At 40.7% G+C, this 24939-nt stretch overlaps 2 protein-coding genes across 2 annotated transcripts; both read right to left on the bottom strand.

Moving 5' to 3' along the window:
* Positions 1 to 1510: 1510 nt before the first annotated feature.
* On the bottom strand, positions 1511 to 20194 carry LOC128067916 (ATPase PAAT-like). Its single transcript, XM_052661037.1, has 6 exons — positions 20031 to 20194; positions 18911 to 19114; positions 18031 to 18103; positions 15529 to 15735; positions 6469 to 6923; positions 1511 to 1943 (listed from the first exon to the last, which is right to left on the bottom strand). The coding sequence occupies exons 1-6, from the start codon at positions 20192 to 20194 to the stop codon at positions 1709 to 1711; spliced, it is 1338 nt and encodes a 445-aa protein (XP_052516997.1). The 3' UTR covers positions 1511 to 1708.
* A 3836-nt stretch (positions 20195 to 24030) lies between these two features.
* LOC128067953 (ubiquitin-40S ribosomal protein S27a-like) lies at positions 24031 to 24484 on the bottom strand. Its single transcript, XM_052661086.1, is given in 2 exon segments — positions 24031 to 24163; positions 24165 to 24484. Coding segments are annotated over 2 exon segments (453 nt in total).
* Between the last annotated feature and the right edge of the window lie 455 nt (positions 24485 to 24939).

Here is a 24939-nt window from a genome sequence, read left to right as displayed (position 1 = left end):
CATACACACATCTATAGAAATTTATAAATATAAGAAAATCAATACCTATGATCCCTGGTTTGGGAAGATCCCCCTGGAGTAGGAAATGGCACCCCACTCCAGTATTCTTGCCTGGAAAATTCCATGAGCTGAGAGGCCTGGTGGGCTACAGTCCATGGGGCCACAAAGAGTCAGACACAACTGAGCGACTGAGCACACACATGAATCTCTAATACATTTAAAGTGTAATTTAGGTCTTTATTAACATGAAAAAAATTAAAAAATGGAAGATTAGGAATCAAAGCTCATGTGAATTATTTATAATCATAAATATTGTACTTAATTATTTTATAAAACACAGCATATATGTTCTAGTTACATTAAGCAATTTGTGAATCAAAAAATAGACCACAATTATCAGAAGCTGTGTAAGCTATTAATGAGAGGGTTCAACTTTAAGTAAGACACATTTCCCTTTTGTGCTAAAAGAAATGCCATCTAATGGCTACATATGTTGTTAATAAATTAGGAAAAGACTGATAAAAGTTATATATTGTAAAATCCTACTCCGGGAGATGGTGAAGGACAGGGAAGCCTGGCATGCTACAGTTCATGGGGTCGCAGAAAGTCAGACACAACTTAGCAACTGAACAACAACCTCATGTCCCTAACTTCAGAGTGATTTATAAATGAATAAACTTTATATTAGTTCTCACTTGAAAGAACTAAATTCATCAAAATACTAAATGAGTGTAAACCATCCTTTTTCACCTAAAATATTAGGTGAAAACATTTAATTTCCAGAGTGAATTCATTTATTTTTTAGAGGCAAATATATCACCTAACAACACATAAATGATAGGTATAGTTTCGGAAAATTAAGTCTGCCAGAGAGAACTGTAATCTCCTTGATTTATGTGCCTTAATGCTTCAATGCAGAATCTCAGCATTTCATACATTAAACAGAAAAGGGCTCTGGAAAGAATAACTTATATCAGTTCAGAAAAGGAGAGAGTTTCTTCTGCTTTCTGGGTTGACTGAGATAAAACAAGATGACTTCTCTCATTTTACACCAAACACTGAATCTGAAAGTAATAAGCCTAACAGAGAACAGGTCAGTTCTAATTATTATTTTTCTATGCACAGCTACAATGTGACAGAACACAAAATTAACAGCCCCAATGTAAACCAGTTTTACACATACCAAACATCACATATAATTTTTTATCTGAAATAAACAATAAAAAAGGTAACATGGTGATTCGAAATTAAAGGTTGCAAGTCTTAAGTACCCAGTTTTATAAGAATAATTAATAAGAAAAAGAAAAAATATCACTTACATATTCTAAGCACTTTATATACCCCAAACATAAGGTCTTTGTAAAAATTACAAGAGCACTCCAATCAAACACATATATAGTACAAACTAATGAAATGCTTTAGAAACCCTTAAAACAATCTGAACATCTGAGCAACCCAGAAGTGTATGTGAATTTCTTACAAAAGTGAAAAATATGGGAAACAAGAATAATTTATGACCCTACCACATTAAATCTTAGTGTACAGTACCAGATTTACAGTAAAAGTACAGTAAAATGAACATGAGGTCACTTAATGCAAGTAAACAGCGATCCTCAAATGACATTAAATAGCTGCTTTACCTCTTGGTGGTTTGGTTTTATAATAAATATGTAATAAATATCTGTAGTACTCTGTACATGTTGAGTGCTTATCTTTCTCCATTTGAAAGTCCTTCTCCAGAGTCATAATGTCTTAGAGGCATCCCAGAGGGTGGGGAGTTGGGATGCTGCAGCAAGTCCATTAACAAATCAATCTTATTATCTATGTGCTCCTGGAGTTTATATATTTGCTGATCAATGTAGTCTGTAAGTTTCTTTTCCATCAGTTCCAAATTTTTAGAAAGAATCTTTTCCAAGTAGGAACAAATGGATTGCTCTTCGAGTCTAGAAGTAAATTTAAATAATAATGTAACGACTTTCCTTATATTATAACAAAAACAACCAAACTGTAGTACAGTAAAGTAGCCACAACTTTGAAATTTGTCTCCACAACTATATTCTGACTCCTTGCAACATATTTCCAACACACCCAGCAGGCAACCACAATGCTGAATGCCCAAAGCCACCTTATTTCTTTAATTCATTAAACATTTAAGCACAAAGTGAAGTGAGAGTATAAAAATGAAGATGATGGAACTTCTACCCTCAAAGAATAGATCATTAGATAGAAAGCGTCTTTTTCTATTTTGAGCTCCAAATCTAAAGTTATCTTGTGAATTTTTTAAGGTCTTCTTCTAAGCACTTCCCTAAGCAATGGTACAATTGAAATAGTTGTGTTTCTTTTTTAAATCCACACAACCTTACTAAATTACTAGAAGCTTCTATGAACAAATGTGTACAGGCTTTTATGTGGACAGATGTTTTCTTTTCTCTGGGATGAATGCCCAGGAGCATGACTGCTGAGACACACGGTACCTATATATGCTTAGTTATTAGAAAGTGCCACAGTATTTTTTAGAGTGGCTGTAGCATTTTACATCTCCATGAGTAATGTATGAGAGATCCTGTTTCTCCACACCCTCATCAGAACTTCGTATTCTCACCATTTTACACTTTTAATTTCATCCATTTGAGTAACGGTGGAGTGGTATCATGTGGTTTTAATGTGCCTTTCCTTAATAGCCACGAGGTCAATAGCACATCTTTCATGTGCTTATTTGCTTTTGTATATCCCCTCTGGTAGAATGTCTCTCTACGTCTTCTGCCCATGTGCTAGCTGGATTTTTAAATGTTGAGTCTTAAGAGCCCTTTCTATATTTTAGATGTAAGTCATTTATTGGACTTGTGATTTGCAAATTTTTTTCCCAGTTTGGAATTTGTATTTTATTCCACTTCACAGAGTCTTTTTTATTGTTATTCTTTTTTTAAAGAGTTTGCTTTTTTTGGTTTTGGCTGTGCTAGGTCTTTGTTGCTGCGTGGGCTTTTCTCTCTAGTTGTGCCGAGCAGGAGCTACTCTTTAGATGGGGTGCACAGGATTCTCAGAGCAGGGGCTTCTAGGGCACACGGGCTTCAGCAGTTGTGGCTCCCAAGCTCTAGAGCACAGACTCAATAGTTGTGGTGCACAGGCTCAGTTGCCCTGTGGCATGTGGGATCTTATCAGATTAGCAATCAAAACCCTGTCTCCTGCACTGGCAGGTGGATTTTTTTTACCACTGAGCCACTGGGAAGCCCCCAGAGTCTTTCACAGAGCAACATTTTGCATTTTCATGTGGTCCAATATATTTTCAATTATCCTGCTTTTTGTGTCATATCTAAGAAGTCCTGTCTAGGTTCCCAAAGACTGTCTCCTGTGGATTATTAGAAAACTTCCATTGCTTCATGTTTTACACTTATGGCTCTGATCCATTCTGAGTGAAGTTTTGTATAAGGTACGAGGTTTGGGTCATAGTTCACTTCTTGCTCTTCGGATATCCATCTGCTCCAGCACCATGAGTTAGAAAGACTCTTCTTCCTTCACTGAACTGCTGTTGCACCTCGGGCAACACTCAGTTGAGCACACCTGTGCGGGTCTATCTCTGAACCCTATACTGGGCTCCACTGACCCCGTGTCTGCCCCTCCGCCATCACTGCCCTGTCTTGATACTCTCGCTGTAGAAGACTCAACACTGGAAGAGGGACTCCTCCCACTTCATCCTTTTTTCTCAAGGTTGTCTTAGCTATTCTTCCTCTCTTGCTTTTCATAGAATTTTTAAAATAATCTATGTCTATGTCTACAAAATTATTGTGGTGAAATTTTAGTATGTATTGCATTAAACCTTCATATCAATGGGGAGAACTGACAACTTTACTGTTAAAAACTGAATTTGTAACCGTCTCTGAGAAACAACTATCCAGGCCCAGCTGGTTGCACTGAGGACTCCTATCAATATGAAAAATCTTAAGAAGAGATAATGCCATTTGTACACAATCTCTTTTAAGATGTGGAACTCATTTTATGAGGCCAGAATTATCCTCACAGGAAAAACCAGAGACAGGATAAGAAAAATACAGACCAGTATCTCTAATAAATTAGATGCAAGAATACTCAACAAAATATTAGCAAATCAGATCCAACATTACATAAAAATTACAGCCCACAACTAAGTGGGATTTACTCTAGGTATGCAAGGTGGGTTTAACTTTTGAAATTAATGTAATTGACCATAAGAACAGATTACAGAAGAAAATTCATGATCATATAAATGGCCATAGGAAAAATATTTGACAGAAACTTATTCCTGATGAAAGAAATTCTCTGATAATTAGGAAGTAAGGAAGTCTAAAGTATTACAGTAATTTAATACTTTTAAAGTATCAGGTTGGTACACAAGTAGTTGCAGTTTTGCATTGTTGAAACCTGCTGTTTGACAATGGAATACATTCTTAGACAAATGTAGTTATGTTACACATCATTTTAATGTGCATTCTTGCTTTATGATTTTTTTGCTAATGACTTATTACTTGTTGTGTATTTTGTATTAGGTTAGGGAAATGATCTTAGACAAAAAGCAAATTCAAGCCATTTTCTTTACCATCTGAGCCACCAGGAAAGTCCTTTGAGTGATTTTCTTATTCTACTTCAAAATGGAAAATAATGCAGTGCAGACAACTCCCAACATCAAAACACAGTTGGTCTAGGAACTCCTAAGGAATATATGGTGCAGTGGGGATTCAAGAAGTTTTGCAAAGGAAACAAGAGCCTTGAAGATAAGAGCACAGTGGCCAGCCACGGAAGTTGACAATGACCGACTGAGAGCAATCACTGAAGCTGATCCTCATACAACTACCCAAGAAAGTTGTCTAAGAACTCAACGTTGACCATTCTATGGTCATTTGACATTTGAAGCAAATTGGAAAGGTGAGAAAGCTGGATAAGTGCTTGCCTTGTGAGCTGACCAAAAACAAAAAAAAATATCATTTTGAAGTATCATCTTCTCTTATTGTATGCAATGATAACAAACCATTTCTCGATTGGATTGTGACATGTGATGAAAAGTGGATTTTATAAGACAGCCAGTGATGACCAGCTCAGTGGCTGGATTGAGAAGCAGCTCCAAATCACTTCCCATCTTGGTGGTCTGCTGCCCATCTGATCCACTACAGCTCTCCGAATCCAAGCAAAACCATTACATCTGAGAAGTATGCTCAGCAAATCAAGGAGATGCAAAGAAAACTGCAACACCTGAAGCCAGTATGGGTCAACAGAAAGGGCCCAGCTCTTCTCCTCGACAATACCTGAGTGCACTTCTTTTCCTCGACAACACCTGAGTGCACATCACACAACCAATGCTTCAAAAGCTGAAAGAACTGGGCTACAAAGTTTTGCCTCATCAGCCATATTCATTTGACCTCTTGCCAACCGACTACCACTTCAAGCATCTCAACAGCTTTTTGCACGGAAAATGCTTCCACAACCAGCAAGAGGCAGAAAATGCTTTCCAAGAGTTTGTTGGATCCAGAGGCACAGATTTTTACACTACAGGAATAAACAAACTTATTTCTCGTTGGTAAAAATGTGTTCATTGTAATGGTTCCTACACTGACTAATAAAGATGTGTTTGAGCTTAGTTATAATGATTTAAAATTCACGGTCCAATAACCACAATTAAGTTTGCACCAACCTAATGCTAAAGTAATTTAAAGTAGTAAAGACTAATGTTATCTTTCCTTGTCCTTCTCAAGTAAGAACCACTTTTCTGTTTCAATAACTTATTAAACTCCTCAAACTGAATGCTATTTTGGAACATTATAAAAAAAATTCAACCAACAGAACTACTTCATTTTATATGTAATAAAAGTATAAATCCAAAGATTGAAATAGTTAAGTCAAATAGTTAAGCCAGGACTATGATTAGAATCCTGAATTCCAGGGCAATATTTGGACACATTCCATTTATACAAAGGATGGGGAACATACTAAATAGCTACTAAATAGCAGGACTGGAAAAAATTGGAATTATGAAACCAGAGGATAAGAGGCTGTATACCATAAATAATTAAGAGCTGAAAACTGTCTGGATGACTCCAAAATCAGCCTGGTCACACATGATCTACAAGGAAAAGCCACTGCAAGGGCTCACTTCATACAATCAGGCAAACAGTGTACACATCATGGCTACCACAGCTCCTCTCCTTTCATACAGGTAACTCTCTACTCCAACCCTTGTTTGCTCCTTATACTCCTCCCACCAAACGCCTGAGAAGTGCTCGGCACCTCTAGTTTACATACTTCTTTCAAAGCAACGCATTCTACTCTGCAGGATATTTCTTTCCTCTATTTCTATCTGTGTCAATGGTGAAAAGTCAAAGCTTCTACAGTTCTTTCCGGAAACAATTTCAGGCAGAAGCTACTGAAACAAACCTCTTTCCTCCACCTGCCTCCGCACCCTCCCCCACACCCCACCTCGACCCCACGGGTCTAAACACTTACATGACACCCCCAGCGCCTCCACCAGGCTTGGTGATGCTGTCCTGCCACTTGGTGCCGGGTCCCAACCGGAGATGGCTCACCTGGCCACACAAATTCTGCAGAAGAGGCAGCAACTCGGAGTTAGGTATGTGTGAGCTGTCACTTGCTTTCTTTGATAAGAAAGGAGATACCGCATTCTTGAGATCATTCTCAAGAAGAGAATGACTTTGCGGCACAATTTTACACTCTTGGAGGCTGCTCATACTTCCTCCACCAGCTGGCTGCAGACTTTCCTCAGTGTTAGTCTCCGAGTCTTCAGTCACGTTTCCAGATGTCAGTCCAGTTCTGAAAGGAAAAGGTGTGGAGGATGACTTGTCGAAGGCTCCCGCAGTAGACGAGGACTGCAGCCCCATCACGTGCTTGTGTCCCGCGTTTCCCAGTATCGACTGCAGCTGCTCTCCGATGGCAACACAATTCTAAGGAAGGCAGATAAGGAAACAGCAGGAGCATTAATGATAATGACAGCTAACTCTGGAGTAACCTAGAGTCAGGCAAGGTGCCTTCCTCCATCTGAGCCTCAGAACATTCACATGGAGTGGGCTACAGCCACTGTCCCAATATTGAGTTGAGGAGAAAACACTAAAGCTAACCCGGCCAAAGCAACACAGCCGTCCATGGCAGGACTAGGACTGGAACCCCGGACACCCAGCTCCAGAGTCAGGGCTTCTAGTCATTTCAGCGTAGTTTTGCTAAGGAAAATCTTCAAATAAATACAAGCTTACTTAGTAAAATTGCACAGGCATATTTTAATGTTTCTACTACAAAGCCCTCCTTAATCTATGGTATTTTCTAACGAGTCACAATAATTGATAATTTTCCTAGAATTAAAAATCACCTGCCACTGTCACAAATGTAGGCCACCCTAAAGAAATACAATTTGTTTTCACTGGAAGATAGATTAGATACTTGCTTAAAGTTTGATGTTCTACTTATATACTTAAAGTCTGCATATTTTTGTGACATTTTCAATGATTAAAATGAGCTATCTACCTTTTAGCCATATCTGCTGTAATAATTTATAGGGTAATGATTATGTTTTGTGGCCTCAACTCAACCAGCTAGGCTATATTTGTTCCTGAGAAGACTGGCTCACATCTGATAGGAGGTTACTGTCTCCTATAGAGAGGCATACTTTTGCTATGTTCTTCAATTTTTCCACAAGAGAAAAGCAAAACTACCTCTAGCCTAGCTAACTGTTACATTTTATGGTGCCACCCTAAATTCTAAACCCAGATCTCTACTAGAGATACTTATCAGGAAATATCATCCCACAGTGATATTATTGTTCAATACCCTGTATGAGAGACTAAGAAAAGTATTATTCAAGATTATGTGAAGACCCTCAGTCCATATATTTTCTGGATATTTGAAAAATGATTCTTGGATTAAGTGAGCCTCAAACTTACTTATTCAACAAATAATTTTCCAGAAATCGACTCTGTGTTAGGTACTGTTTCAGGCCCTGGAAATAAGCCAGTGAACAAAAAACGAAAATCACTGATGTGTGGACAATACAATCTAGGCAGCAGGGAGAGACAGACAACAAAGAAAGAAATCCTGTGGATGGAGACGGTGATACTTTAGGGAAAATACAACAGGGCATATGAATAATGAGAGCCAGGGAAGTTGGTGTGTGGGAGCAATAGGGCCCTAAGGAACTTCTACTGAACTGCCCACTGGAGAAACTCCCTTTACAACAAAATATTACCTTCTTCTATTGAATGCAAGTTTTAAGTAAATATTAAATTATTCCTAAACAATGATGATTACATACAATTATACTTATAAAATTTAAAAATTAGACCACTCTCCTTTGGTGAAAAGAAGCTTTACTCAATCATAAAGGCAAAACTTGATTATTTTTGGTGGTAGCATAATTTTGATACTACAAGAAAACTTTATGATAGAAAATTTAAAATTCCACAAAATTGCAGTTACATAAATACTGGACTCAATGGGCTTCCCTGGTGGCTCAGAGGGTAAAGCGTCTTCCTGGAATACGAGAGACCCGGGTTCGATCCCTGGGTCAGGAAGATCCCCTGGAGAAGGAAATGGCAACCCACTCCGGTACTCTTGCTTGGAGAATCCCATGGAGGGAGACGCCTGGTAGGCTACAGTCCATGGGGTCGCAAAGAGTCAGACACGACTGAGCGACTTTACTTACTTACTTAATGTCAAAACTGTAAATGACAATTAATTTGCCAGAAATTTTAATTAGAAAAATCTAAATGCAATTAAGGCATCTGCTATATGAATTTTTCTTTTCTGATATAATAGTATTATAAGAAACTCACTGATCATAAAAATTAGTCATATCCTTCTAGAGAAAAGCTCTTAAGGTGATACTCTTTACTTTGTATTAAATGTTGAGAAATTCACAGGTTAGTCTATATGACAGTGCAGGAAACGAACCAACTTTAGATGCTCGTGGCTATTCTTCTACTTCTTTTGTTTGCCTTTATTCAATTCTTAATTTTCTTGGGCTGTCATATGTTGCCTTGCAAGGGACATCAAACCTTTTTTAAAGTAGGCAGAAAAAAATATATAAAATGATTCATATGAACTGATTGTTTAGGGCACATGTCATATCCTATTAACATGTGGGAAAAAACATACAGCAGGCTTAAAATCATGAAAGCATTTATGTAGAATTGTGTCCATATACTTGTACATGTATATTTAATTTCACATATATATACATATACTCCAAGATTTCTGAAAAATTTTTTTGAACATCTCATAGGATTTCTGAAGATAATCTTTAATTTTTTTAATTATAAAGAATGTGCATGTATAAGTATCACTTTAAAAAGGCAAGAAAAAAGATCTTATCTTTTTAAAGATGTAAAAGGTAAACAATAAAAATCTTGAATAACTGAATATGTTTTCTTTGAGAAAATATATTTTCTCACAGCTTTCACTCAGATAACTTTAAATGACAATCATATACCAGGTGGAGAAGGCGATGGCACCCCACTCCAGTACTCTTGCCTGGAAAATCCTATGGCTGGAGGAGCCTGGTGGGCTGCAGTCCATGGGGTTGCTAAGAGTTGGACACGACTGAGCGACATCACTTTCACTTTTCACTTTCATGCATTGGAGAAGGAAATGGCAACCCACTCCAGTGTTCTTGCCTGGAGAATCCCAGGGACAGGGGAGCCTGGTGGGCTGCCATGTATGGGGTCGCACAGAGTCGGACATGACTGAAGCGACTTAGCAGCAGCAGCAGCATATACCAGGAATTTAGAGACAGAATTCCCACTCAATTATTCTAAACTGCTAAAGTAAAAACAATCAGCACATTTGAACTTCAAAACAAGAAAATAAGAAATCACTTTAATAAAATTTTTCACAAGGGACAGGCGAAACAGGGAGAGGCCGGTAAGCTGCTCCCAGGTCCTTCCTTTTGCCTTCTGGACAGGCCCTGCCCCAATTAACACATGAAGGTTCTAAAGAGTATGTGTCATTACACCCCTTCCACAGGAGGAGGGGTTCTGATTATGAAACATTCCCACTTTATACTCAACAGACAGTTACAGAGCTCATGTGACACTTTACATCTTATCACCTAACCTGTGGCTCAGATAGTAAAGAATCTGCCTGCAGTGTGGGAGACCTGGGTTCTATCCCTTAGGTGGGGAAGATCCCTTGAAGGAGGAAATGGAAACTCACTTCAGCATTTTTGCTTGGAGAATTCCATGGACAGAGGAGCCTGGCAGGCTATAGTCCTCAAGATCGCAAAGAGGTGGACACAACTGAGTAACTAAACACTTTCATCTTATCACTATTCAAATTGACTCCCTGAAGATCTCTAAGGAGTACTTCTTGATAATCTGAAGGGCATATATATTATGTACTTACCTGGAGCCATAAACAAGACAGCCAGGTCCTATTTGGTCCTATTTGCTAACCCTAACCCTAAGTTTATATATTAGTGAGATAAACAGAACAATACGTGAATAAAAACAAAAATAGTCAAGAAAGCTCTAGTGAAAATATGATAAGAGATTTGGAGGAAGAGGCTAATTATTTTAAACAGGGTGGTTAGGGACGGTCTCACTCAAGATGGAACATTTAAGATGACGCTGAAAGAACAAGGAAAGGGCAGACTTGCTAAGATCAAGAAGAGGGGATTCTGGCCAAAGAGAACAGTTAAGAGTGCAGAGGTCCTGAGGTGGGAGCACAGGTGGATATCTGGGGAACACACACCTCAGAATGTCTAGAGACGAGCATCTGAGATGTGACAGGAGATGGGGTTGAGGAGGGAACGACGGCCCAGATCTGAGATGACAGGGTGAGGAATCTGGATTAACTCTGGGGAGAAGGGAAGCAGTTCGCGGACATAACACAGGGGAGGTCGAGTCTGATGGACCCTCTGAGATCATTCTGGTTGCTCTGTGGAAAGGGAGCACTGGAGCAGGAGCACCTGTTAGGACCTCCTGAGCTATGCAAGTGAGATCACTGTACCAGAGAACAGAGAGGATGGACTCTGTTCTTTTTGAAGCTCTCCATTCTGAGGTTTCCAAGATCATCACCAGCTCTCCTAAGTCTGCCCATCCATCCAATGAAAGAAAGAAAGTTGCTCAGTTGTGTCCAACTCTTTGCGACCCCATGGACTGTAGCCTACCAGGCTCTTCTATCCATGGGATTTTCTAGACAAGAATACTGGAGTGGGTTGCCATCTCCTTCTCCAGGGGACCTCCCTGACCCAGGGATTGAACCCGGGTCTCCTGTATTGTAGGCAGACGCTTTGCCATCTGAGCCACCAGGGAAGTCCCTCCAATGATATTCCTATTAAATTAATATTGGCAAATCTCACAGAAGTTATATGATTTTTAAATTTGTATTTCTTGTTTTAAAGTTTCACATCTAAAATTCAATACTTCCAAATTAAACTCCTTTTTCCCCAAGTCACTCCCTCCGTTGTGTTCCATGTGTATTATTAGTACCAGCATCTTCAAAACTTTAGTTTCTCACTGGATTGTTTTTCTCCCTCAAAACTCATACTAAGTTATGGTCAAGTCTCCCTAGTACCACTGTTGTAGCATCTCACAGCCCAGCACCAGTTTCCTCCTTCAAGTTTAGGCCCTCTTTAACCTTCATCTGGATGAGAAATAACAGATGTTTTCTGTCTTGCAGCCTCACTTCCTGTTGACCCATCTTTATACATAATCAGTTCAGTTCAGTCATTCAGTCATGTCCGACTCTTTGTGATCCCATGGACCAAGCACGCCAGGCCTCCCTGGACATCACCAACTCCCGGAGTTTACCCAAACTCATGTCCATTGAGTTGGTGGTGCCATCCAACCATCCCCTCCTCTACTGTCCCCTTCTCCTCCTGCCTTCAATCTTTCAAATGAGTCAGCTCTTCATTATCAGGTGGCCAACTATTGGAGTTTCAGCTTCAGCTCAGTCCTTTCAATGGACACTCAGGACTGATCTCCTTTAGGATGGACTCGTGGGTCTCCTTGCAGTCCAAGGGACTCTCAAGAGTCGTCTCCAACACCACAGTTCAAAAGCATCAATTCTTCAGCGCTCAACTTTCTTTATAGTCCAACTCTCACAACCATACATGACTATTGGAAAAACCATAGCCTTGACTAGATGGACCTTTGTTGGCAAAGCAATCACTGGTTCTTAATATGCTAAGTTGGTCATAACTTAAGAGTAAGCGTCTTTTAATTTCATGGCTGCAGTTACCATCTGCAGTGATTTTGGAGCCCAAAAAAATAAAGTCAGCCACTGTTTCCCCATCTATTTGCCCTGAAGTGATAGGACTGGATGCCATGATCTTAGTTTTCTGAATGTTGAGCTTTTAAGCCAACTTTTTCACTCTCCTCTTTCACTTTCATATAGGCTCTTTAGTTCTTCTTCACTTTCTGCCGTAAAAGTGGTATCATCTGCATATCTGCATATATGAAATATCAATAAATATTTCTCCCAGCAATCTTGATTCCAGCTTGTGCTTCTTCCAGCCCAGCATTTCTCATGATGTACTCTGCATATAAGTTAAATAAGCAGGGTGACAATATACAGCCTTGATGTACTCCTTTTCCTATTTGGAACCAGTCTCTTGTTCCATGTCCAGCTCTAACTGTTGCTTTGTGACCTGCATACAGATTTCTCAAGAGGCAGATCAGGTGGTCTGGTATTTCCATCTCTTTCAGAATTTCCCACAGTTTATTGTGATCCACACAGTCAAATGCTTTGGCATAGTCAATAAAGCAGAAATAGATATTTTTCTGGAACTCTCTTGCTTTTTCCATGATCCAGTGGATGTTGGCAATTTGATCTCTGGTTCCTCTGCCTTTTCTAAAACCAGCTTGAACATCTGGAAGTTTATGGTTCACATATTGCTGAAGCCTGGCTTTGAGAATTTTGAGCATTACTTTACTAGCGTGTGAGATGAGTGCAATTGTGCAACAGTTTGAGCATTCGTTGGCACTGCCTTTCTTTGGGATTGGAATGAAAACTGACCTTTTCCAGTCCTGTGGCCACTGCTGAGTTTTGCAAATTTGTTGGCACATTGAGTGCAGCACTTTCACAGCATCCTCTTTTAGGATTTGAAATAGGTCAGCTGGAATTCCATCACCTCCACTAGCTGTGTTCGTAGTGATGCTTTCTAAGGCCCACCTGACTTCACATTTCAGGATGTCTGGCTCTAGATGAGTGATCACACCATCCTGATTATCTGGGTCATGAAGATCTTTTTTGTACAGTTCTTCGGTATATTCTAGCTACCTCTTCTTAATACCTTCTGCTTCTGTTAGGTCCATACCATTTCTGTCCTTTATCGAGCCCATCTTTGCATGAAATGTTCCCTTGGTATCTCTAATTTTCTTGAAGAAATCTCTAGTCTTTCCCATTCTATTGTTTTCGTCTATTTCTTCACACTGATCACTGAGGAAGGCTTTCTTACCTCTCCTTGTTATTCTTTGGAACTCTGCATTCAAATGGGTATATCTTTCCTTTTCTCCTTTGCTTTTTGCTTCTCTTCTTTTCACAGCTATTTGTAAGGCCTCCTCAGATAGCCATTTTGCTTTTTTGCATTTTTTTTTCCTTGGGGATGGTCTTGATCCCTGTCTCCTGTACAATGTCACAAACCTCCGTCCATAGTTCATCAGGCACTCTATCAGATCTAGTCCCTTAAATCTATTTCCCACTTCCACTGTATAATCGTAAGGGATTTAATTCATACCTGAATGGTGTAGTGGTTTTCCCTACTTTCTTCAATTTAAGTCTGAATTTGGCAATAAGGAGTTCATGATCTGAGCCACAGTCTGCTCCCGGTCTTGTTTTTGCTGACTGTATAGAACTTCTCCATCTTTGGCTGCAAAGAATATAATCAATCTGATTTCAGTGTTGGCCATCTGGTGATGTCCATGTGTACAGTCTTCTCTTGTGTTGTTGGAAGAGGGTGTTTGCTATGACCAGTGCCTTCTCTTGGAAAAGCTCAATTAGCCTTTGCCCTGTTTCACCCTGTACTCCAAGGCCAAATGTGCCTGTTACTCTAGGTGTTTCTTGACTTCCTACTTTTGCATTCCAGTCCCCTATAGTGAAAAGGACATCTTTTTTGAGTGATAGTTTCAAAAGGATTTGTAGGTCTTCATAGAACCGTTTAGCTTCTTCAGCGTTATTGGTCAGGGCATATACTTGGATTACCATGATATTGAACGGTTTGGCTCAGAAATGAACAGAGATCATCCTGTCATTTCTGAGACTGCAACCAAGTAGTGCCTTTCGGACTCTTTTGTTGACCATGATAGCTACTCCATTTCTTCTAAGGGATTCTTGCCCACCGTAGTAGATATAATGGTCATCTGAGTTAAATTTACCCATTCGAGTCCATTTTAGTTTGCTGATTCCTAAAATGTCAACGTTCTCTCTTGCCATCTCCTGTTTGACCACTTCCAATTTGCCTTGATTCATGGACCTAACATTCCAGGTTCCTATGCAATATTGCTCTTTATAGCATCAGACCCTGCTTCTATCACCAGTCACATCCACAAGTGGGCGTAGTTTTTGCTTTGGCTCCATCTCTTCATTCTTTCTGGAGTTATTTCTCCACTGATATCCAGTAATATATTGGGCACCTACCAACTTGGGGAGTTCATCTTTCAGTGTCCTATCTTTTTGCCTTTCCATACCATTCATGGGGTTCTCAAGGCAAGAATACTGAAGTGGTTTGCCATTCTCTTCTCCAGTGGACCACATTTTGTCATACAAAGCTAAAAGACACCCACAAACTTTATAACAGCATTCAAAATCCTCTATGATCCAGCCCCAGTCCACCTGAAGCTTCTCCTATCATATCTTCACTCCAGAGAAATGAACTTCTATTCCATTTCTAGCTACATCCTACTCCTTCCAGCACTGAAGATTTAATCTGAACTATTCTCTATCTCTTAAGTTGCATCTCTCCAAACTCACTTGTTTAATCCCACCCTTTCTCTTTAAAGGCCCAGATAAAATGCCACTTTCTTTAATAAGCCTTTCCTAGTCTTTCTCACGGAGAAGGCAATGGCACCCCACTCCAGTGTTCTTGCCTGGAGAATCGCAGGGACAGGGGAGCCTGGTGGGCTGCCATCTATGGGGTCGCACAGAGTCAGACACAACTGAAGCGACTTATCAGCTGCAGCAGCAGTCTTTCTCAACATTTCCCACTTACATGCCCTGAGTTCCCTATTAAGTCTATAGAAATCCTTAAAGACAGGCTGTAGACTAATTCTACCTTAGAACTTTTTAAAGTAATTGAAACAGTGCATTATTTATGAAAAAGGGACCAAGTAAATGCTTGCTGAATGAATGAGCTAGAGAATTCACAGAAAATTGTGAAGTCTGTAAACACCATTTTTTTGGGGGGGGGCAAGATGCAATTTTTACATAAATCAGTAAAGATAACAGGGAAATCAATAATAATAAAAGCTAAAAGGAAAAAAATTATGTCACCACATGTTGTAATAAAGTGCTATCATTTAAAGAATTGTAATGGTTTCTGGAAAGAAACCCATTCCTACTCACCTGCTGCTGGAATCTCACCATATTCATCAACTGCTGAGCTCCAGGTGATAACTTTGACCCCATGGACTCCATGATGGTTTGGACCCTCTCCAGGTCTATCCTTGATCCTAGAGTGGGAGAGCCTGCTGAAGAAGGTGCCGAGACTGGCCTTACGAGTACCACAACTTTACTGATGAACACACAGTTCTTTTCACCAAAGGAGAGCAGCTATTATAATACAAAAGACCGGGAAAATTAATAATGGTAATAAAAACATCCATTATTTAAGGTCATTTCTTGTCAATACTGAAGTAACACTGAAGCATTCAAAAGTCTAAAAATTAACCTCAAGTATATTTTAAAGTTTCTCTAGTCACAGGAAAAAGCTATAAAGAACTACATCAACTTTAAAAAGTCTTTTTGTAACTAAAAAAATTCAGTGTAATTTTTGTTAAGTGTAATTAATGTTTTACTTAATAGTTTAAAGAATTAAAGATAAACTATTCCAATCTGAGTCCTTAACATACTGAAACTTTCCATAATATTATGTGATGTTAAATAAGACTCACTAGAAGCCCATGCAAAATGTTGGCTGATAGTTAATACAGTTCAGTATTTTAGAATTTAGAATAAATTCTAAGGGAATTCTAACAGAATGTCCAGATGACTTAAGAGAGCTCAATAGTTTGCACATAGAAAAGATGAATTCACAGTGATTTTCTAATTTGTCAAGAGAGTAAATAAAGGTCAATCTTTGAGCCTAGTTCTTCTGACTTCTCTCCCAGGAGCTTTTCCAATGCTTTATGCTGCCTCATTTTGTTCATGCTTCTAAATCAAGATGTTTCCTGTGTGCTGTAGGACTGAAAAGTAGCAAGTAAAGTAAATTAAAGTCAATCATGTCCACTCTTTGTGACCCCTTGGACTGTAGCCTACCAGGCTTCTCTGTTCATGGGATTTTCCAGGCAAGAATACTGGAGTGGATTGCTATTTCCTTCTCCAGGAGATCTTCCCGACCCAGGGATTGAACCCAGGTCTCCTGCATTGTAGGCAGATGCTTTACTGTCTAAGCCACCAGGGAAGTTCAAAGTGGAATGCAAACAGGATTTAGAATCAGACAGACCTGAGCTCAGTGAGGGCTGTGTCTGGGTGACCCTGGGCAGATGCCAAACTTGAGTCAGGGGTAAAATCAGTTCACATGGTTTTTATAAGGATTGTGTGTTAAAATGTCCAATATATATCACTGAGTGAGTGCTCAAAGATACGCATCAGTAACTATCATTTAACTTGCATATACTATTAAAGGTACCACTGGCCCAGAAGAGGCCTTCATACAAACCCAAAGATTTTCCTAAATGAAACTCTCTGCACTCCCTGGTACTTCCACAGCACAGTTACAAATCCCTTTCACCTTCAGAGACAACAAACCCATACATCACACAAAGACACAGGTGAATACAGGTCTATGATCTGTTGCACCAAAGATGTGACTGTCATCAGCAAGTGAGTAAATACCTTATGAAATGTATACACCCACATTTCAACTTCCATATTATTCCTGTTCTGCTTTTTAATCCCCAAACCTTTCTCAGGAGTGAATGTGGTGCCTATTTTCCACACTGAATCAACCTATTATCTGTCTTGCCCACTATAATATTAGCAATGTGATGGCTTCATTCCAATTTATTTCATAACTGCTAATTCCTAAATGTCAAGTACCACAGCTGTCATTAATAGGCATTCCAATATGTGTGGATGAATGAATCACCTTAAACAACTTTAGAAGCTATTAGTATATACACCTAAATAACATCTTTGCTCTTCTGTAATAATCAGCACAGAATTTTAGAGATAAAAATAATCAATTCAATAATTTATTTTCTTCAGTTCCCTAATATTACCCATAAAGTAGGTCCAAACAAAAATGAAGAAACTGGCTCAAGATTATTCTGCTAGTCAGCAAAAGAGCCTACTTAATAGCCAGGGCTTATGGTTTCCAGCTCTATAGCCTTTCCCTACACCCGACGACATCAGTAAACTTCACTTTAACAATATTGTTCATGCTGAAGACACCAGTCCAATTCTCTTCAACTTTGTGTTACCCTTGTCTGAAAGTTCTCTAATTATATTTTATCTTTCTAAATATTTTGGGGCCAAAACTGCGTGTGCTTTTTTTTGACACCTAAGTTTCATAAAAAGATAACAAATCTTTTAAACTTACATATTCAAGTAAATAAACTATAACTTAGTTAAAATTTTTTTTTTAATCAGTTTTTGGAATCTTAAAATACCACTGTATTATCAACAGTACATGTCATGACATAGCAATGTAATAAATGTTCAAATTTTAAAAGAAAAATGCATAATTTTTTAGAAAAGAATTTTTTTTTACAGTTTAGTATTTCTGAACTAGAACTAGAGACCAAGTTGGACTAATTATTCTACCAAATCAACAGAAAGTAAGTTTATATACAGTAGAAAAACGACTATAGTTTTCAAATTAGTTAAAATTTAGGAATGACTTACCTTTATTTTACAAGCATGTGTGGGAGACTCCAATTTTAGATATTTTTTGTACAAAGTAATCTTTTCATGTTCACTAAAAATACAAAAAATTAAAAGTTTCATACATTATCATTTATAATAGTTACATTTAAAAATAAAGGTTTCCAGGACAATATTTAAATCCTGAAATTCAGTTTTCCTGGTGAAACATAAACAGTGGGGATTTCCTGTGGAGTTGCCCTGGATATAAAAACACTATCTGCCACTTACTAGCTACATGCAAAAATTAAATTATACCAACTGTATAATCATGTAGCACAGAGCACACCATAAAGCTCAAGAATATATCCATTATATACAACATGCACGGTTCACATTTTGACTCATATTAAGGAACGATTAAGACAGAATCTTCGTAAGAAATTGGGGGGAAAAAATCAAAAATTATAATAATGGGTTGAGCATGCTGACATGGCAGTCTTAAATTCATGTACTCTTTGTAAAGGGTTTCTGACAGGAAAATGTTCAAAGTTCTAGACTGATAAGACAAATTAATTTTTGGAAAACAGAGCCTTCTAAGTTAAATAAAACAAATGTGAAACACTTACCAGAGTTTCATTCTAATAAAGCTCTTCCACTAACTAGCTATGATATTTTATTTATTTATTTCAACTTCTCTCTTTTCCATTAGCTCTCCATTTCCATATTTATAAAAACAACTAGGCTGCTCTAGACTGTCTCTAAGATCCCTAAAGGCCTAAACTTCTAGGTCTGCTGGTATGTTTTTATCTTCTCTCTCCTAGTGTTTAGCACCAATGTCAGAATCAACAAATACTGCAAAAGCTCAAGAAAATAAAACACTACTTCAGAAGAACACTTCCACATTCATTAAGTCACAAACCTGTTATCCAGAACATTACAAACATTCTTGCCCCTACTGGTTCCACAGTACTCCTCTCTTAAGTACACTTCCATATTTCTTGCTGAACTTAAAATGCCAATAGAAACGATTTCTTCACCTCCATGAGGGTCACATCTCAGGTAAAGGAAGCAGAGGTTTTCATCTTGGTTGTTCAGGTTCCTTTTCAAAATCACCTGATCCTGGCTGAAAAGAAAATGAAGAATATACCTATAGTTCTCTCGACATTCTCGTTAATCCACTTACTGTGCCACAGGGTTGACATATTATCCAATTCACTTAGGTCTGCGTTTGGAGTCCAAGTGCACTCTAAAGTGAAAGTGAGGTTGCTCAGTCCTGTCCGACTCTTTTGCCACCCATGGGCTGTAGCCTACCAGGCTCCTCTGTCCATGGGACTTTCCAGGCAATAGTATTGGAGTGGATTGCCATTTCCTTCTCCAGGGGATCTTCCCGACCCAGGTATCGAACCCGGGTTTCCCGCATTGTAGACAGGCGCTTTACCGTCTGAGCCACCAGGGAAGTGCCCACTCCAAAACACTGACCAAATAAATGCTCAATAAAGAAATCATGACGAAATGATGCTTTAGACGAGGGTCTCCACTGTTTTACCCTGACTTCTATCTACATTGTATGCGACTTCCTGTAACTGCCTGAATAGTTAATGAAGTAAAGGACAAATGTGTGCCATTTTCAAAATCAAGTTTATGAAGATTTTCGACATTTGGATTTGTAAATGCCTATTTTGGTAGACAGGAGGTTTTTGTTTCAGGATAAGAGAGGCCGGTTCTGATCCCGACAAGGAGCCCCAGGAGCCGACGAGATGGACTCAAGGGGTGTGTGTGAAACGCTGTCTCCCGCTCACCGGCCCCCCGCCCCCAACATTCACACCCGAGTCCCCTCAGCTTTCCCGCGGACGCCCCTCTGTCCTCCCGCCACCCGGGCCCCGCCCTTTCGCCCTCGCCGCCCGCACAGCCCCGTCACCCGCTCGGCTCCGCTTCGGGCGCAGACCCTCTCCCCTCAGGGGCCCCGTCTCCCCTCGCGGCTCCCCCAGGAGCGCGACTCTGTCCCCGAGCACAACCCAGGCCCCGCCGGCCCAGCGCACCCCGAGGCGGGCGGCGCCAGCAGCTCCTCCCAGTCGGCGTCCCGGGCGCCGAGACCAGCCCGGGTGAGACGGAGACTCTGGGCCAAGGCTCCGCACGCGGCATCCCAGGAAGAGGCCAGGGTCAGGCGGCGGGTCAGCGACCCGTGTACGGTCTCGGTCTCCATTCGGCCACCCACGGACCGGGCCGGCTCCGGAACCTCTCTTTATAGCTCTTTAATCTTCCGTCAGACCATGGAAGGTTAAGGGCAACTTCCGGCTCGGCTGGCGGCAAACCTGACAGCCGCGGCTTCCCGGCGGCGTCGGGAAGAGACCAGCTACCGAAACACGCATGCGCGTGCCGGCCGGTTTAGGTGGCGGGGCTCCCAAGCTGCTGGGGAAAGAGCTGGAGGGAGGCGCATGCGCACTGGCAGCCCCGTCTAAACCCTGGGATTTGCGCAGGCGCGGTGCAGAGCGCGCGGGAATGCCGCGGTTATTCGACGTTAGCCCTAGAACTGAAGCAGGTGGTGTTGCTCCCGTTTTGCTGGCCTGACCGAGTTGGGTTGGTCCGTTGAGGAGAGTCCATCGCGAGTTCAGTGTGGTGTCCGTTCCTCTCGAGATCTGAAGGCCCTTTTCTCGACCCTGGGTGTCTCTGGAGTGGACGCTGATAGTTTTTGCCGATGGCAGTTGTGGTGCTGGGGGTTGGGGGCGGCGCGGGCGGGCCGTGGAGTCGCCTTGTCACTCCTCACCCGGCTCCCACACGCACTTTCCACCGAGCGTATCAGGTGGGTGCCCGCATTTCGGCTTTCGCCGAGGAGGTTTGGACCGTGTACCCCGCAGCTGTGGGGCCGGGGCGAATTTCTAGGGAAGGTTTGGGGGCCTGGGACGTCACCGATCCGAGCCCCTCTCGTATCCCCCGGGCCCCACCGGGCCGGATGGAAAGTGGAGAAGGACAAGGGCCGGAAGGGGCTTGCCCCACTGGTCTGCACTCCAGGCCCCAGGAGGAGCGATTAGGAAGGCGGCCTTGGGTCTGTTGTGGAGCTGTAGAATCTGAGCTGGACCTGAAGGGCCTTTAAACTTTGGTCCGGAAAAGTGGTATTGGATGGAACTTTCCAGATGCCCGGGGGATAGCTAGACCTATGATGCCTTTCTGTCAGCCCCACCTTGTGAAAAAAATGGACCGTAGAGGTGACTCAGTGGTAAAGAATCCACCTGCCAAGCGAGAGACTCAGGTTCATTCCTGGTCGGGAGACCCCCTGGAGAAGGAAATGGCAACCCATTCCTATATTCTTGCCTGGAGAATTCCATGGACAGAGGATCCTGACAGACTATAGTCCATGTGGTCACATAGACTCCGGTGAGACTTAGGGTCTAAATAGCAGCAGCAGCATGGTCTTAGAATAAACGTCACAAATCTTATTGTAAAAAAATATATCTCAAGAGTGTTGAAGCAAAACATTGAAAGCAATGACATTGACACAAGAAGCATGTAACAGAGTTTGGAAGAAGATAATCCTGAAAAATCTAGTATCTCCTACGTCTTTAGTTGTTAGATACTTAAGTTATGGAGCCTTAGAGAATAATATTGTGGCATTTCACCAATTACAGGTGAGCTCTCTTTTTCCACCCCTGCCACAGTTCATTTGTGTGAAGGAGTCTAACTTGAAAATGCTGGGAACAAATATCTTTATGGTTTTTATTTCTTTCACCGAGGAGGTTTTTTATTTTGTTTTTAGCATTTTGGTTGAAGTATATTTTTTTTTCTTCACTTGCTTTAGTAAGTCATTTACATTATTCTGATGTATTTTTCAGTAAATATGCAATTATGAAAAAAATTTCTTTGACTCGTATCCTTTTCTTGTGATGTACCTTTTATTTTTTTATTTTAAAATTTTTATATTATCCACTTTGAGACTTGAAACAGAAGTTAAAGGACATGTAACAGTCTGAGGAGAGGATACATCTGATGTTCCGTCAGATATTCACAAGCTTTCTGTAAAGAGCCCGATAATTTTTTATGAACTGTGGTGTAGGAAAAGATTCTTGAGAGTCCCTTGGACAGCAAGGAAATCCAACCAGTCCATCCTAAAGGAAATCAGTCCTGAATATTCATTGGAAGGACTGATACTGAAGCTGAAACTCCAGTACTTTGGCCACCTGATATGAAGAACTGACTCATTGGAAAAGACCCTGATGCTGGGAAAGATTGAAGGCAGGAGGAGAAGGGGCCGACAGAGAATGAGATGGTTGGATGGCATCACCAACTCTATGGACACGAGTTTAAGTATGTTCCAGGAGTTGGTGATGGACAGGGAGGCCCGGCGTGCTGCAGTCTATGGGGTCGCAAAGTCCATGGGGACACAACTGAGCAACTGAACTGAACCAAACTGAATAAATTTTTAAAATTTTGTAGGCTGTTTTCTATTGATACTACTTGAGGCTGCTGTTTTACCTTGACCGCAAAAGTAGACAAGTTCTCAACAAATGAGTGTCACTGTGTTTCAGAATCTTTATGGACACTGACATTTTGAAATTCATGAAGATTTCATGGGGTAAATGGGTATGTCTGAATTTATTTCTATGTCTGAATTTAGAGGCTCTGCTGGGGTAAATTGTTACTCGATTGATAAAATTCATGTTTGGGTCATTGTCCATGACACATGGTAACACCTGATGGGTTCTAGACTCTTTCTGATACTAGGGGGATCCAGAGTTTGTTCCTAATAAGATTCACACCTTGAAGAAAACACTTTCAATGTACAGTAACTCAGCAATCAAGTAACCACAGGAATAGAAGGAAACCAAGAGATGAAGTAGTTAGCTCTGTAAGGAAAGCCAACATAGCCTGTGTCCTTAATCATGACTTAGCTCATTCACGACTGTTTATCTCAGAATCATTGCACTTCAACAGGAAGGAGAAGGAAAAATAAAACATTTTTGAGTGAGAGGAAAGGAAACCCACAGTTAATTCAAAGTGTTGGATTCAGTGAGGGTGAGCAAAGTAGGTTCCTTTACTTAAGACAAATGTTTGTTTAGAGTTAAAGTAGGAGCTGGAAAACCTTAAGGTAAATGAAATTCACATTTTCAGAGATGTACAAGCAAAGGTCATGGAGGCAGAGAAAAAGGAGCAACTAACATGGGAGGCGGGCCGGATGGGAATCAGTGAAGATTTTACAGAGGAGATGGTGCTTTAGTGAAGCTTTGCAGGATTAGTATTTCAGCAGATAGAGAAGGAGAGACTAGCGAGCCATCTAGCCAAGGCTCAGGCATGAAGATACATTGGCTGTGGGGAAATACAGCGGGAAATGAGGCTGGAAAGATACACTGAGATGTGAACAGGCCCCATTTAGGGGCCTGACACACGTGCAGTGCCTGGGGTGCAGAATTTAAGATGTTCACTTGGTCAGACAAGTGAAGGGTTGGCACATCGTTAAGTAGAGGGTTGATTTCAAAATCTCCCGTGTTCTGGTAAGATGGAGTAGATGTACCTTTCCTTCAGTCAGTTCAGTCACTCAGTCATGTCCGACTCTGCGACCCCATGAACTGCTGCATGCCAGGCTTCCCAACTCCCAAGGCTTGCTCAAATTCATGTTCATAGAGTTGGTGATGCTGTCCAACCATCTCATCCTCTTTTGTCCCCTTCTTCTTCCTCCTTCAATCTTTCCCAGCAATGGGGTGTTTTCCAGTGAGTCAGTTTTTTGCATCAGGTGGCCAAAGTATTGGAGTTTCAGTTTCAACATCTGTCCTTCCAATGAATATTCAGGAGTGATTTCCTTTAGGATGGACTGGTTGGATCTCCTTGCTGTCCAAGGGACTCTCAAGAGTCTTCTCCAACACCACAGTTCAAAAGCATTAATTCTTTGGCGCTCAGCTTTCTTTATAGTCCAACTCTCACATCCACACATGACCACTGGAAAAACCATAGCCTTGACTAAATGGACCTTTGTTGGCAAAGTAATGTCTCTTCTTTTTATGTTTTTTTTTTTTTTAATGTTAGCTCATATGTTTATTAACCAATATACAATTACTTGTCTTCTGGTTTGTTGAAACAATAGGTCAGACAACATTTGCCACAATAATGTCTGTTGAAGTGACTGGCCATAAAAACTCCAACACCACATTCATCTGAGGGACACTCCCGGCGAAGGCGACTGATTTACCTCATAGTATTTCAGAACAGCCAATTTAACCTTTTTTCTCTTATGCTTGTTCTTCTTGGGAGTGGTGTAAGACTTCTTCCTTTTTTTAGCTCCACCACGAAGTCTCAACACTAGATGAAGAGTGGACTCCTTTTGAATGTTGTAATCAGACAAAGTACGTCCATCTTCCAGTTGCTTGCCAACAAAGATCAGTCTTTGCTGGTCAGGAGGAATTCCTTCCTTATCCTGGATCTTGGCCTTTACATTTTCTATTGTATCCGAGGGCTCGACCTCAAGAGTGATGGTCTTCCCCGTCAGGGTCTTCACGAAAATCTGCATCTTGGCAGCGGTTGCACTGCAGATGGCGGATCCAAAAGCTCTCTTCTTTTTAATATGTTGTCTAGTTACCTTATGTTCTGTGTTAACTGTGCAACTAAACCCTGAACATGTAAAGCAAGACTCTGAAAGATGGAGAGAAGAAAACAGACTAGCTAGTAACCTTTGAGATTCAAGGAAACCTAGTGGTGAGTCCCCTGGATTTTGTTTTTTCCTCACATTTCCAGACTTGGATCTGAAGAAGCTGGCAACCTGCAAACACTATTGGGGGCAGACAAAAAAGCCCAACAAAAGCCTATGTTTCTATCCAAAGGAGTAGGAAACAGGAAGCCTAAAAAGACAGTGTTCTAGCCAAATACCAGAGAAAATGGTATGGCCCTACTCTTCCCCATCTCCCCACTACTCCCCTCTCCCAGCAGAGACTGTGTGGAGAAACTAGACTTACATTCCACCAGGCT

The sequence above is a fragment of the Budorcas taxicolor genome, chromosome 23 (genome assembly GCF_023091745.1).
Source record: "Budorcas taxicolor isolate Tak-1 chromosome 23, Takin1.1, whole genome shotgun sequence".
Lineage (NCBI taxonomy): Eukaryota > Metazoa > Chordata > Mammalia > Artiodactyla > Bovidae > Budorcas > Budorcas taxicolor.
Note: the sequence above shows the minus strand (reverse complement) of the source record. Positions and strands in the feature narration are given on the sequence as shown.